This window comes from Prionailurus bengalensis, chromosome B1, assembly GCF_016509475.1.
Source record: "Prionailurus bengalensis isolate Pbe53 chromosome B1, Fcat_Pben_1.1_paternal_pri, whole genome shotgun sequence".
Taxonomy (NCBI): domain Eukaryota; kingdom Metazoa; phylum Chordata; class Mammalia; order Carnivora; family Felidae; genus Prionailurus; species Prionailurus bengalensis.
This window is the reverse complement of record NC_057344.1, coordinates 43,788,929-43,803,877: the sequence shown is the minus strand read 5'-3', so window position 1 is coordinate 43,803,877 and position 14,949 is coordinate 43,788,929. Positions and strand designations below refer to the sequence as shown.

General features: G+C 36.1%; 1 protein-coding gene across 1 annotated transcript in view; it reads left to right on the top strand.

Moving 5' to 3' along the window:
• ADAM9 (ADAM metallopeptidase domain 9) overlaps nt 1-14,949 on the top strand; it is a 145,732-nt gene that overhangs the window by 57,695 nt on the left and 73,088 nt on the right. Inside the window, 1 exon segment of the mRNA XM_043563717.1 lies at nt 10,512-10,683. Within this exon segment, the coding sequence (XP_043419652.1) occupies nt 10,512-10,683 (172 nt within the window).

The following is a 14,949-nucleotide window of genomic DNA, read 5'->3' as shown; positions in this document are numbered from 1 at the left end:
AACACTTAGGTGCGGCTGGGTAGCTCAGTCAGTTGGGTGTCCGACTTTGGCTCAGGTCACGATCTCATGGTTGGTGAGTTCGAGCCCTGCATTGGACTCTGCTGACAGCTTGGAGCCTGGAGCCTGCTTCGGATTCTGTGTGTTCCTCTTTCTCTGCCCTTCGCACACTCGTGCTCTGTCACCCTCTCTCTGTCTCTCTCTCAAAAAAAAATAAACATTGAAAAAAAACTTTAAAGAACACTTTCATTCTCTCTGCCTCTCCCCCTCAAAGTAAAGAAACTTAAAAAAAACCCAGTTTTATTATGAAAAATAAAGCACGTACAGAAAATCTAGCTAAACAAATGTACAGATGAACACATTTTTATAAAGTGAACATTTGTATAACAACCCACATCAAGTCTCTAGCAGCATCCTCAGAAGTTCCTTTTGCAGTTTCCCCCCAACATACCTTCTTCCCTAAAGTTAACCATTATCCTGATTTTTATGGCAATCATTTCTTTGCTTTTCTTTACAGTTTGCCACCTAAGTATGTATTCCTAAACACATTAGTTTTTGCCTGTTTTAAGCTCTAATCATAGAATAGATTAAATAGAGTAAATAAATAGAATTATACAAGTGTGCTTCCTGTTGGTGTGGCTTTTTTTAGTTGACATTGTGTTTGTGATGTTTGTCCATCCTGATACAGGTAACTGCGGTACATTTTCATTTTTGTTGCTTCCATCTTCTTTTGGTTTGAAGGTTGCCCCTCTAGGATTTTAATTCCTGTATACATTTGAGTTACAACTCAAAGAAAGCTTAGAGGTACGGGTTGTGGAGAGTTGTCCACCATAACTGCTGAAATCAGAGGTGGCTGGAGGAGATGTGTTGTGGGCTACAGTGAGTGCTAACTACATACCTCACCAACAATTGGTATTATCTACTTTAAACTTTAATGAGTTGGGTGTATAGTGGTATATTAATGTCCTTTTACTTTGCATTTTCCTGATTACTAATAAGATTAGATTAGATCACCTGTTTATGGGCTGTTTGGATTTTGTTTTTCAATCTGTTGGGTTGAGTTTCTTTATTGATTTGTTAGAAGTTCTTCATAAATTTTTTGGTTACTTTTAGTGAAAAATTAATAATTTTAATGTAGTCATGTATATCAATATATTCCTTTATGACTATTGCTTTTTGTGTCTTACCTAAGAAATTATTCCCTAACTTTGATGTCACAGAGGTACTCTTGCGTATTGTCTTCCAGACTCTTATTTCTTTTAACCTTCATATTTAGGTCTATAATCCACTTAGCATTACTGTTTGTACATTGTATAAGGTAGAGGTCAAGTTTTTTTTCCAGTAGGAATACTTGGTTGAATTGGCACCATGTGTTAAAGAGATATCCCTTTCATTGCTACTTTGTAGTGCCACCTTTGTCATAAATCAAGGGTCCACAAATATGTGTGTGTTTCTGGGCTCTTCTGTTTTATTTGTAAATTAGTCTATATTTGCATCAGTACTACAATTTCCTAAGTTTCACAGTTTTATAATTGGTTCATTAAAGCAAGTTTTCCTACTTTGACCTACTTGTTTGAGAGTGTCTTGGCTATTTGTGCTTCCTCATGTAAATTTTAGAATTAACTTGTCCAATTCCACCAAAAAGTCTTATTTGTCATCTGATTGATATTATATTAAATCTCTAGCTTAGTCTGGTGAAGAATTAAACATATTTTCAATAAGTAGTCTTCAAGTCCATGATCTTTAATTCCTCTTATATTTTTACAGAGATTTAAACTTCTTTTGTTAGTTTATTCCTATACTTTATATTTTTGGATGCTATTGTAGGTGATGTCTCTTTTAAAAGTTAATTTTCTAATTTTTTGTATAAAAATAGAATTGATTTTGTATATTTACTTTGCATCTAGCATCTCATTGCATTCTTTTTGTTTGTTTGTTTGTTTTTGCATTCTTACATTAGTGCTACACACCTGTAAATTCTTTTGGATTTTTACTTATATAATCATATCATCTGGAAATAATGAAGTTTTGTTTCTACCTTACCAATCCTTATATAACTTTTATTTATTTACTTTTATTACCTGTACAATATTCAAATAGAAGTGGTGGTGATGTGCATCTTTGTCTTATTCTTTTTTTATTTTTTTAACAAAATAGTTAACATACAATGTTATATTAGTTTTAGGTATATAATAACATAGTGATTCAACAATTCTATACATTACACAAGTGTAATTACCATCTGTCACCATACAGTGATATCAAAAGGAAAGCTTTAAACATTTTACCATTAAATATAATGTTTGGTAAAGATTTTGTACATACTCTTTCTTTTCTTTTTAAAGCTTTTATTTAAATTCTGGTTAGTTAACATACAGTGTAATATTAGTTTTAGGAGTAGAATTTAGTGATTCATTGCTTACATACAGCACCAGGGTTCATCCTAACAAGTGCCCTCCTTAATACCCATCACCCACTTAACCCATCCCACCACCTATCTGACCTCCAGTAACCCTGTTTGTTTTCTATAGTTGAGAGACTATTTTCTGGTTTGCCTCTCCCCCCGCAACCATATTCATCTGTTTTGATTCTTAACACATATGAGTGAAATCATACAGTATATTCTTTCTCTGGCTGACTTATTTTTCTTAGTGTAATGCTCTCTAGCTCCATCCACGTCATGGCAAATGGCAAGAGTTCATTCCTTTTGATGGCTGAGTAATATTTCATTATACGTGTGTGTGTGTGTGTGTGTGTGTGTGTGTGTGTGTGTGTATACACACACCACATCTTTATCCATTCATCAGTCAATGGACATTTGTACTCTTTCCATAATTTGGCTATTGTTGATAATGCTACTATAAACATTGGAGTGCATGTGTCCTTTCAAATCAGTAGTTTTGTATCCTTTGGGCAAATACTTAGTAGTGCAATTGCTGGATTGTAGGATAGTTCTATTTTTAACTTTTTGGGGAACCTCCATCCTGTTTTCCAGAGTGGCTGCACCATTTGCATTCCTACCAACAGTTTAAGAGTGTTCCCCTTTCTCTGCAGCAGATACTCTTTATTGGGTTAAGGACTGTCCTTTCTCCATCAACTTGTCTTTGATCCTTTGTCAAAGGATCCTTTGTGTGGGTTTATGTCTGGACTTGATTCTCTTCCATTGATCCATTTGTCCATTCTTTTGCCAACACCATGCTGTCTTGATTTACTGTAGAGTATTGGTAAATCTTAAAGTCAGATAGTGTTACTTTTTAAATTTTGTTCTCTTTCAATATTGTGTTAGTTATTGTGGGTCTTTTGTCTTTCCATATAAACTTTAGATCAATTTGTTGATACCCACAAAATAACTGGCTGGGATTTAATGGGGTTGCATTGTGTCTATAGATCAAGTTGGGAAGAATGGACTTCTTTACAATATTGAGTATTCCTGTCCTTGAACATGGGATATCAATCCATTTATGTAGGTCTTTTTTATTTTTTTCCATCAGAGTTTTGTAGTTTTCCTCCGTAGATCTTGTACAGATTTTATTCAACTTATACCTAAGTGTTTGTTTTGTTTTGTTTTTGTTTTTGCTAATGTAAATGTTATTGTGCATTTAATTTCAAATTCTGTTGTTTGTTGCTGGTATATAAGAAAGCAGTTGACTTGTATATTCATTTTATTATGTTCCACAACCTTTAATTGCTTTAATTAGTTTGGTTTAATTGCTTATTAGTTTCAGAAATTTTTTTGTTGATTCTTTTGGATTTTCTACATAGAAAATCATAGCATTTATGACAGACAGTTTTATTTCTTCTCAATCTGTATGCCTTCATTTCCTTTTTTTATTGGTTAGACTGTCAGTTTTATCTGATAATAATTTAGCTTTCCTAGATTTTTTTTCATGTCTGAAATATATATATTTTTTGTATATCTTTTACTTTGAACTTTATCTTTATATTTTAGATATATGCTTCTAAACAACATATATTTAGGTTTTACTTTTTAATCCAGCTTGACAATATTTATCTCTCAATTGTATCATTTAATTACATTGCATTATGTTTAATGTGATTAGTAATGTACTGTATTTATTTAAATGTAAATGCAATTGGATATAAGCTACACCATTATTTACATACCACTAAGAAAGAAAAAATGGAGGGGCATCTGGGTGGTTTGGTTGGTTAGGTGGCCAACTCTTGAGTTTGGCTCAGGTCATAATCCCAAGGTTGTGGGATTGAGCCCTGTGTGGGGCTCCATGCTTTGTGCATTGGAGCCTGCTTAAGATTCTCTCTCTTTCCCTTTCTCTCTCTTTCTCTCTCTTTCTCTCTCTTTCTCTCTCTTTCTCTCTCTTTCTCTCTCTCTCCCTCTCCCTCTCCCTCTCCCTCTCCCTCTCCCTCTCCCTCTCTGCCCCTCTGCCCTTTCCCCCTGTTTATGCTCTCTCTCTCTGTTTCAAAAAATAAAAATTCCCTCTACAAAAAGAAATGAAAATGGTGTCAATTAATACTTTGTTAGATGAACTTCAATTTCAGAGTATTTTAAATATGTGAAGAATGTGTTTTAGAATTAATGAAATGCAGTATTTGGGTTTAAATCTGCCATCTTATGTGTTTTACTGTCTTATATTCTTTTAAGAAATTTTTTTTGATGTCTATTTTTGACAGAGAGAGAGAGAGAGAGAGAGAGAGAGAGAGAGAGAGCATTAGTGGGGCAGGGGCAGAGAGAGAGGGAGACACAGAATCCAAAGCAGGCTCCAGGCTCTGAGCTGTCAGCACAGAGCCTGACGCGGGGCTCGAACTCACAGACTGCGAGATCATGACCTGAGCTGAAGTCGGACGCTCAACCATCTGAGCCACCCAGGCGCCCCTCACTTTTATGTTCTTAAAAAAATCTTCTATTTTGTTTATTTTGAATTGATAATGTGTTTTTATGTTCATTATTTTCCCTCTATTAGAATGGAAGTTATATACTTTTTTATTTTGTTTTAGAAGTTATTACAGCACATGTCCATGATTTATGATGGTTAATATTAAACCATATCCTTCCTTACACAGTGCAAGGACTTTAGAGCAGTTTGACTTTATCCACTTCCTGACTTATATATAGATATGTGTCAGACGTGTATTATTACCATTGTTTAATGAACATTGTCATTACTGTTTGTTTGGATTTGCGTACATAGTAATCACTTCCATTACTCTTTGATTCTCTTGCATCTCTGCCTACCATTTAGTATCATATTTTAGTTACCCTGAAAAACCCTTTTAAAATTTCTTTTACTAGTTTGTTTCTTAGTGACCCCCCCGCCCCGCCGAGGGCGTCTTTATTTCTCTTTCTTTCTTGAGAACATTTTTGTTGAATATAGAATTCTAGATTATCAGTTATTTTCTCTTAGCATATTGGTATTATTCTGTTTTCTTTTGGCCTCTCTGTTGCTGTTGATGTCAGCTATTACTAAATGTAATTTTATTGAAGTAGATTTATCTACTTACTTTTGGCTACTTTCATAATTTTCTCTCTCTTTTTTTTAAGGTTCACTAACATTGAAGTTGTGGAAAGAGAAAAAAAATATCATGCGTGCACATTGACACACCCACATATGCATTCATGTCTTGCTTAGGATTTTTTTTTTTTGAGTTTTAAAGTTTGAGGTTTGACATTTTTCATAAATTGTGATAAATTCTTAGCCGTTATGTTTTCCATAACTGCTTCTTCACATATTGCCTCTGTGCATAGTGTTCATGCATATTTCCTTTCCTTCTTGTGTGGTTCTTGTTCACTGTGTATAAGACCTCACAACATCCTGTCTCCTAAATTTTCTTATATAGTTTTCATCATTTTGTGTTTCTTTCTGGATAATTCCTTCTGACACCTTTCAATTCACTGAACGTATCTTTATTTGTATTTAGCCTGTTGTGAAATCTATCCATTGAATTCTTAATTTTGTTTATTATGTTTCAGTTGCCAAATTTCTGTCTGGTTCTTTTTCATACCTGCTGTGTTACTATTGTGGATTTCATTTCCCTGCTGAAATTTTCAAGCTTGTCATTTTTTTCCTTGGCCATAAGTGGGGTGTTTTGGTTATTGTTTGATAATTCTAGTATCTGGAGACTATTGGGTTGTATCTTTTTTTTTTTTCTCATAGTTTCTTTTAATTTGTGTGTGTGTGTGTGTGTGTGGTTCTTGGTATTTTGTGTCTTCATGTTATATTTTGGTAATATGTTGATCAATGTGTTTGAACAATTTTCGGTAAGAATAACTTGAGAAGAAGGGTTATGATATCAAATCTTTAAAAAAAATTTTTTTTAATGTTTACTTTTGAAAGAGACAGACAGAGCATGAGTGGGGAATGGGGGGTGTGGTTAGAGAGAGAGGGAGACACATAATCTGAAGCAGGCTCTGTCAGCACAGAGCCCAACATGGGGCTTGAACCCACAGACCGCGAGATCATAACCTGAGCCGAAGTCGGACGCCCAACCAACTGTGCCACCCAGGCACCCTTCAAGTCTTATTTTGAGAATAGATTTCCCAACTTCTACTTCATATCCTGTGTAGTAAAATAAACATGAACTGAATGTTCATTATAAGTTAGGCCTTTTTTAGATGCAAGTGATAGAGATATTCAATTTTTTTTTCCAGATAATTCAGTCATTTGGAGCCAGTTCTGTTTAAAAAGTGGGTAACAAACTGTGTAATATGATTTTTGTTATTATTAAGGTATTTTGAGGTGGGGCTGGTAGGATTTTTCTCACATACTGCTCTTAGATTCCTAGAAGTATGAAGTACTCCTCCTGAGAGATACTTTTCTAGAGAAACGGTTTTCTTAACTATGCCCTTCAATGCCACCTACTTCAGAAAGCCTCCACAATCAGGGTACTCTTTTTAAAAAATCTAATTAAGTGACATCATTTAGAGCCCTCTTTTAGGACTTCTGCTCTTTTGTTGTGAGGATTAGGATGATGATGGTGGAACTGTGTTCTGATTACTTCAAGATCACTCATAGAAAGAATGTTCTAAATGATAGTTTCTTTTTGGGGTGTGTGTGTGTCATATTCTGGTAGACTATTTCCATCCTTGTCAGTCACATCCATCTCCTTTTGATGCAGTTTTGGAAAACTTGCTTAGATGTGAAAAAAGAGATGAGGAGATTGATACCCTCGCACCCAGAGGTGATATGTAGAGAATATGAATACTTTAGTTGCTATTCAAGCCAAGTATCAGGAGAAAGATCATCCTTATTACTGTAGGTGCCATCCAGGGATGACTAGGAGAAAAATATCTTCCTTATAGCCCCTAGAGCATTACTGACAAGCAATATGGGGATGTTTGTTACTATCTCCATCAGGTAAAATGCATGAGAAATGCTTATGATTTTGTTAATCCTTTTCAGTACTCTAGTCAGCTTCATTGTGGAGAAAAAGATTTTTTTTTTTAATTTTTTTTTTCAACGTTTATTTATTTTTGGGACAGAGAGAGACAGAGCATGAATGGGGGAGGGGCAGAGAGAGAGGGAGACACAGAATCGGAAACAGGCTCCAGGCTCTGAGCCATCAGCCCAGAGCCTGACGCAGGGCTCGAACTCCGGGACCGCGAGATCGTGACCTGGCTGAAGTCGGACGCTTAACCGACTGCGCCACCCAGGCGCCCCAAAGATTTTTTTTTTAATAGGTTGCTTTAGGATCAAACATTTTAAGCATTGTATTTGTGAGAAACTGTGTCCAAACCACTAAGTAGGAGGCGTATTTAAAAAATAACCTGTTTCAAAGTGGTAGGCTTTATGTAGATTAGAATTAGGGACTCAAGTGTAGAAATATACACGTGTCTGCAAAATTTTTGTGGCTATTGGCTGATTAATGTATTCTTCCAGAAAACGTTGTATGTATACTATGTGGCCGGTGAGGTACTTACCATATAAAGATCAACAATAGGAAATAAAAAGCGGTCACAAATCTGTTTTTTTTTTTAAGTTTTTATTTATTTTTGAGAGAGAGAGAGACAGAGGGAGTGCACAAGTGAGGGAGGGGCACAGAGAGAGAGAGGGACAGAGGATCTGATGCCAGCTCTGTGCACACAACGGAGAGCCCGATGTGGGGCTCAAACTCATGAACCGTGAGATCACGACTTGAGCCAAAGGCAGATGCTTAACCAACTGAGCCACCCAGGCGCCCCTACAAATCTGTTTAAATTGAAGTCTCCTATGGAAACAAAAATAAGTAAATGGAAGTTTTCTTTGTTTATCAGATAATTACTAGATACTGCTACTCTTGAAATTTTCACCTGATGACTGTTAGACCCAAACTCCTATTGTCCTTCCCCAAACCTGCTCTTCTTTGTATCATTTAAGGGCGACTCCTTCCTTTTCATAGATGAGGACACAAAGTTGGAGTCATCCTTGACTTCTCTCTTTGTATTCACATTCCTCATCTTGCGGGCTGTTTGTTCCTTTAAAACATGTAAATAATGCAAACGCTTCTTACTGCTTCCATTGCTGTCATGCTGGCTCATCATCATCTGTTGGGTGATTTTCTGCAAGAGCCTCTTGTTTGTTCTTCCTGCTTAACATAGCAGCCATGGTGATCCTATTAAGACACAAGTCAAATCGTTTTACTCCTGCTCACTACTTTCCATTGTATCATCCCCCTAAATTCCTCATTTCACTCATAGTAAAAGGTAAGAGTCTTACAGTGGCTTATTCTCACCTGTGCTGATTGCTTCTCTCATTACTCATGCCCTCATGGACTCACTCCATTCCAGCCCCACGGGCTTCCTTACTGCTTCCTGCCGCCAGGGCTTTTGCGTTTGTTATTCCCTCCTGGTGTGAGGTTCTTTTCCCAGATAACCAGTTTTGATTTGGTTCTCACGGTGTTTGAAATGCCTGTCCTTTCTTTTAAAAACGACTGTTTCCTCCCCCCCCCCCCCCAGCCCCTTCCCTCCACCCTGGGGCCTGGGTCACTCCCTTCATCTTCTCACTTCTTCTCCCCCATGGCACTTCTCACTTTGTGTATACTATCCAGTTTACTTATTATGTGTATGGTTTGTCTCACTCACTAGAAGTCACCTTTATAAAGGTGAGGATTTTTGTCTGCGTTGTTCTGTTTCATCCCTTGCACAAGAGAAGAGTGCCTTGTACATAATAAGGTTCAGCAAATACTTGTTAAATGAGCGATATTATACAAAAGGACTCCTCCTCATAATATCCTTAATCAGAGAGTAGTGAGAAAAACAATACAGAAAACAAGCTTTTTTGTTATTGTCAGTAGCCTTGTGGCTGATGTTTTCTTTCTATGTGAGTCAAAATATTGCCTTTGCTAATTTTTTTGTAATAGACAGTTGACCATTTATGTTCTTTCTCCTTTCTTTGTCTGCTGGTCAGTTTGGTAACCCCACATTCAAAGACTTTTTTTGTCAAATAGTAGTTAATGGTACCGAAATGTCTAGGCAGACTGCTTTCTATTCTCAAGAGCCAAGAGCCAGGACTATTTACTTCTCTGGAAACTGGGCCAGTTAGCAAAAAAGAGTATAACATGTATATCTAAAACACAAAGTCTCACAGAAAGGATCTGTGTCTTAGATTCCTTGGATGTACAAAAGAGCCAGCACAGACAGGGTTTCCTCCTCAATAACTATAATGCAACACAGTTTTCATTTCTACTGCTACTTTTGGCACGACTGCTCAAACTCATGAAAGAGATTCTTTCAGGGCACCAAATGCCCCTGATAAAATTTTAATGGGACTTGGATTTCTCAAAGATCCTTGGTGTATGTATGGGTGTGTTTCTCCATAATCTTCAAGAATGAAAATAGGCAGTAGGAGTGTCTGAATATATTTTAGAGTTGTTGAGTAAACCAGTAACTAAAAAACCCAACAATTTATAGAATCCATGAAAATTGCATACAATTGTATAAATATCACATGGGTAGCTCAAGGTGGACCTTTTGTAGAAGCCCATGTAGCCTTCAGAGTATTAACCAGGGTTCTCAGGAGTTATCATAAGGTATTTAAATCTCAAACTGTAGCAGAAATTCTGCACTATTCTGCTGCTCGATGGCTATCATGCACCCTCACTCGAATGCCCATTCCCATTATTTTCGCATAGCTCCCTATAAGTTAGAGTGAGGAGAACAAAATAATGCTATCCTGTAGAGTGAAAAAAGATTGGGGAAATATATAGCTAGTTTCAAATATTTGAGGAACTTTTACTATGGAAGGTAAATAAAACTGAATTTTAGATAGGACTAGATAATTTCTCAGGTCTCTTATGATTTTATATATTAACGTAAATGATATGTTTGGAAAGTATTTTCATGAAAGTCTAATATATTATCACCAAAAGAGTGAATTATTATGTAGTAACTGAAATAATGTACTATATTTATTAGAAATAGATATATAAATTCTCATTTCTATTTTTGGTAGCTCATTTTCTGCCATTTAAAATATTCTCTTCTTGTTGGTTGAGGACATGATTTAAAATTTCAAAATGAATATCACCATGACATAAGATCTTTTTCTTAATGTTTATTGTAGAGGTTCCAGAAACTTTAGCAGTTGCAGTGCAGAGGACTTTGAGAAGTTAACTTTAAATAAAGGAGGAAACTGCCTTCTTAATATTCCAAAGCCTGATGAAGCCTATAGTGCTCCCTTCTGTGGTAATAAATTGGTGGATCCTGGGGAAGAGTGTGACTGTGGTACTCCAAAGGTCAGTTTAATTTTCGATTTTTGCTTTGTGAAATTACCTTAGGATTTGGAAAAAGATGGAACAGCTTGCTTTGGGCAATGGACATAGGAGTTAGTGAAATTTAGTGGCCAGTGAAGATTCATTTTGCTTGTGGGGATATATTCCTGGGATTGGTCATCTCTTCCTTCCCAGAGCATAACTAATGGTATCATCTGTTTTGATGTCAAGTAAAGCACCGTGTTTATTCTTGTATTTTTTGCTCGCTTCTACCATATCTGTTATGGTTATTAGGTCATTTATTTACTTTGAAGAGCTAATCACTTTTTCACTTGGCTCTTGATTTGTCAGCTTTCAGTATTCTGGCACTGCCATTGCAGAAATGTTTATTCAGTTGGATTCATTTTAATACTAAATTGAAGCCAATCCATATTCCATAGTCCTTCAGTAACAAAATCCTTGCTATTTAAATTAGCATTCCCCTTTATTAACCTTCGGTGTTGTGCCTACCGGTCTCTAGCTCTATCAGACCTGTTATCCACACTTGGTGCCATAAGCCCATGCCTGTCTTTATCATTGATTGTTCTGTATCTTAGCCATTCTCCTCTCAAAGTGGCCTGTGTAAGTCGTTTCCTCCTAGGCCTTGCATTAAATTCTGAAGAAATTTGTTAATGGTGTGCAAGCTGGTAACTAGGTGTGTAATATGGTGAATATTTTTCATCCTTTCCACTTCTTCTTCTTCTTTTATATCTGACCATATCTGGCTTTTGCCAGATGACTTCATGCTCTGGAAAGACACCGCGTATTTTATGAAGATCTTGGGACAGGCCTTCATTGCACTATTGCTGAATGTCAGGGACTTCTACTAAGTGTTTTACATGGTAAAATCCTCACAATAACCCTAAGAGATTGGTATTTTTCATACTCTCATTTCAAATGAGGAAAATAAGGCCAAAAAGATTATGTTTAATTTCTAAATTAACGTTATACTGTTGGGCTGACCAAGCTCTTCCCCTTTCCAGCCATTCTCAGATCTTTGTTCTTTTTTTTTTTTTTTTTTTTTTTCAACGTTTATTTATTTTTGGGACAGAGAGAGACAGAGCATGAACGGGGGAGGGGCAGAGAGAGAGGGAGACACAGAATCGGAAACAGGCTCCAGGCTCTGAGCCATCAGCCCAGAGCCCGACGCGGGGCTCGAACTCACGGACCGCGAGATCGTGACCTGGCTGAAGTCGGACGCTTAACCGACTGCGCCACCCAGGCGCCCCAGATCTTTGTTCTTAAAGTGTTATAGATCTTTTGCTTTCTCCCAACTGTCCACTTCACTACCACACTTATTGAAATGGTCTATATTTGCTTCTTAAGATTTCACACTACAGAATTACTCTTTTTAAAAAAAATTTTTTTTTTTTTTTTAACATTTATTTATCCCTGAGACAAAGAGAGACAGAGCATGAACGGGGGAGGGGCAGAGAGAGAGGGAGACACAGAGTCGGAAGCAGGCTCCAGGCTCTGAGCCATCAGCCCAGAGCCTGACGCGGGGCTCAAACTCACGGACCGCGAGATTGTGACCTGAGCTGAAGTCGGACGCTCAACTGACTGAGCCACCCAGGTGCCCCCAGAATTACTCTTTAAAAAGGAACACCACCTCCCTCTCAAATATCAACAGATTTTTTTCGTGGTACAATAGTTGCAAATATTAAGTTCAAGCAAAATTCTCCTTTCAGATCTTTATTTCCTCCATAATTAAAAAAAAAATGTTTATTTATTTATTTTTGAGAGAGAGAGACAGAGAGAGACAGAGAGAGCCAGCAAATGAGGGGCAGAGACGGAGACAGAATCCCAAGCAGGCTCCGTGCCCATCAGTGCAGAGCCTGATGAGGGGCTCAAACCCACAAAGTATGAGATCATGACCTGAGCTGAAATCAAGATAACTGACTGAGCCACCCAGACTCCCCTTCCCCATAAATTTTTAAACTTCCTTCTGCATTGGTAATCATTCTTCAAAGTTCAGTGTATTTCTTTTCAGACTTTATACATTTATACAAGTATACATATAATGTATATTTGTAAATAGTTTGGCCTATTTTAGGATTTTATTTTTCTTCAGAAATGAAATCAGACAATATGTTGTATGCAGATTTTTTCCCCATTACTGTATCTTAGAGATTTTTCCATGTCATTACCTCATGTAGGCATAATCCTTTAATCTACCCTTTAATCTACTATAATTAGTATTCCTATAAAGAATGTTATATGATTTTTTGAACCATAATGGACCATTAATGGACATTTACTTATTGTAATTAATATTTTCCTGTTGCAAACAGTACATCCTTATACACATCCCATGTGCATATATACAAGTATTTCTCTAAGATAATTACATAAAGGTAGAATTACTGAATTGAAGAGTTATGTGCTTTAAAATTTTATTAGTGGTTATGAAATTTCCTACAAAAAGGCTGTGTCAATTTGCACTTATACCAATGGTGTATCATGGCATTCAGTGCCGTGTATAGTCTTGCCAGCAAAGAATAATAAATTTTTTCTTAATTTTGATGGGTGAAAAGTAAGAAGATATTGTTTCAGTTTTTAACCTTTTCATATGTTTGGAGACTATATACATATTTTTTTTCTCCCTAAGAATTACCATTTTACATCCCTTGTCAATTTTTCTGTTGGGTTAGTCATTCTTTGAAATTGATTTTTAGGAACTCATGTATTGTGGGCAAAGTCTTTTGTTTGGTATATGTTTTAATATTTCTCCTCTATAGCTTACCATTTAGCTTTTAAAAAATTATTCAACTTTATCTTTTAGGTCAGTTTTAGGGTCACAGAAAAATGGAATGGAAAGTACTGAGAGTCCCCATATACCACTACACACACAGCCCTTCCCTATCCTGCAGCCCAGGTACAGTTGTTACAGTTGAGGACTGCACGGACACGTCATTATCACCCAAAGTTTACATTAGGGTTTACTCTTTTTTCCCCCCAGTCTGTACTTTTTAGTTATAATTTTTAGTTCATTTCTATTTTGTGTTTTCTTAATTCTTTTCTAGTTTACAATTTTTCTTTTGATTTCCTTTTCTGTTCATTTATTTTTTAAGTTTTTATTTAAATTACAGTTAGTTAATATTAGTTTAGTTAATTTTAATTAAACTGGTTTAAATTTTAATTAAAGTAACTAGTTTAAATTTTAAACTAACTAGTTAGTTTAGTTAGTTAATATTAGTTTCAGGTGTAAAATGTAGAGATTCAGCACTTTTCATACAACACTCTGTGCTCCTCACAGGTGTCCTCCACAATCCCCATCACCTTTATCATCCACCCCCCACCCACCTCCCCTCTGGTAACCATCAGTTTGTTCTCTATAGTAAAGAGTCTGTTTCTTGGTTTGCCTTAGGTTCACTCTTGATATTTAGCTTTTCATAGGGTGTATTTTATTAGGTTGAAATTTGAAATTTAAATGAAGGAAGATTTATCAATTTTTTTCCTTAGGATTTTCTGAAGTTTGTATTTTGACTAGGCTTGTAGTACTCCTATTTCAAGATTATCAGCATAACCCCTCCATAATTTCTTTTAGTATTTTTTAATTGAAAATTTTTCTTTTAGCTTTTTAATTGAAGGGGGCATGTGGAATAAGCTAGGGTATTAACTTTTATCCACTTGTGATCAGTTATTACATAATCATTTAAAATTATACTTTTATCATAAACAAAATTCCTTGCAGTCTATTTCTTCATTCTTTAATCTTTTATGAAGCCATCTGTCTTACACAGTGTTTTTGAAACAATTTAACAGCTTTATTGAAGTGTAATTGAATACAATGTTAAAAAACAAACAAACTTGGTCTTAGATAATGAAAGGCTTTATTCAGAATAAAGACTGTTGTAACAAGGACAGTGCCCTGATCTGAAAAATCTGGAAGCATCTCAAAATCAAATAAGAAAAGGCTTTTCTTTTAAAGGGTCAAGGTGGGGGAAGTAGAGATAAACAGAATCTTTTAAGAGGAAGTTAGATAAGCAAGGGGAAATGACCGGTCTGATAGTGTTCTTTGTGGTCAGCTGATTTCCAGGAGAAGCTGATAAGGTGGGGGTGCTCCACTTTTTCTGTAGGGACAAGCAGAGCTCAGAGGCCTATAGGAAAGAGAGAAGCCTTAGTTAAGTTTGGTCAAGATAGAGAAAAGAGTAAGAAACATGCAATTGTGAACACTTGGTCAACAATAGGCTGCACATGTTTAAAACATACAGGTTGGTAAGTTTTGACACATGTATACATGTATGAAAC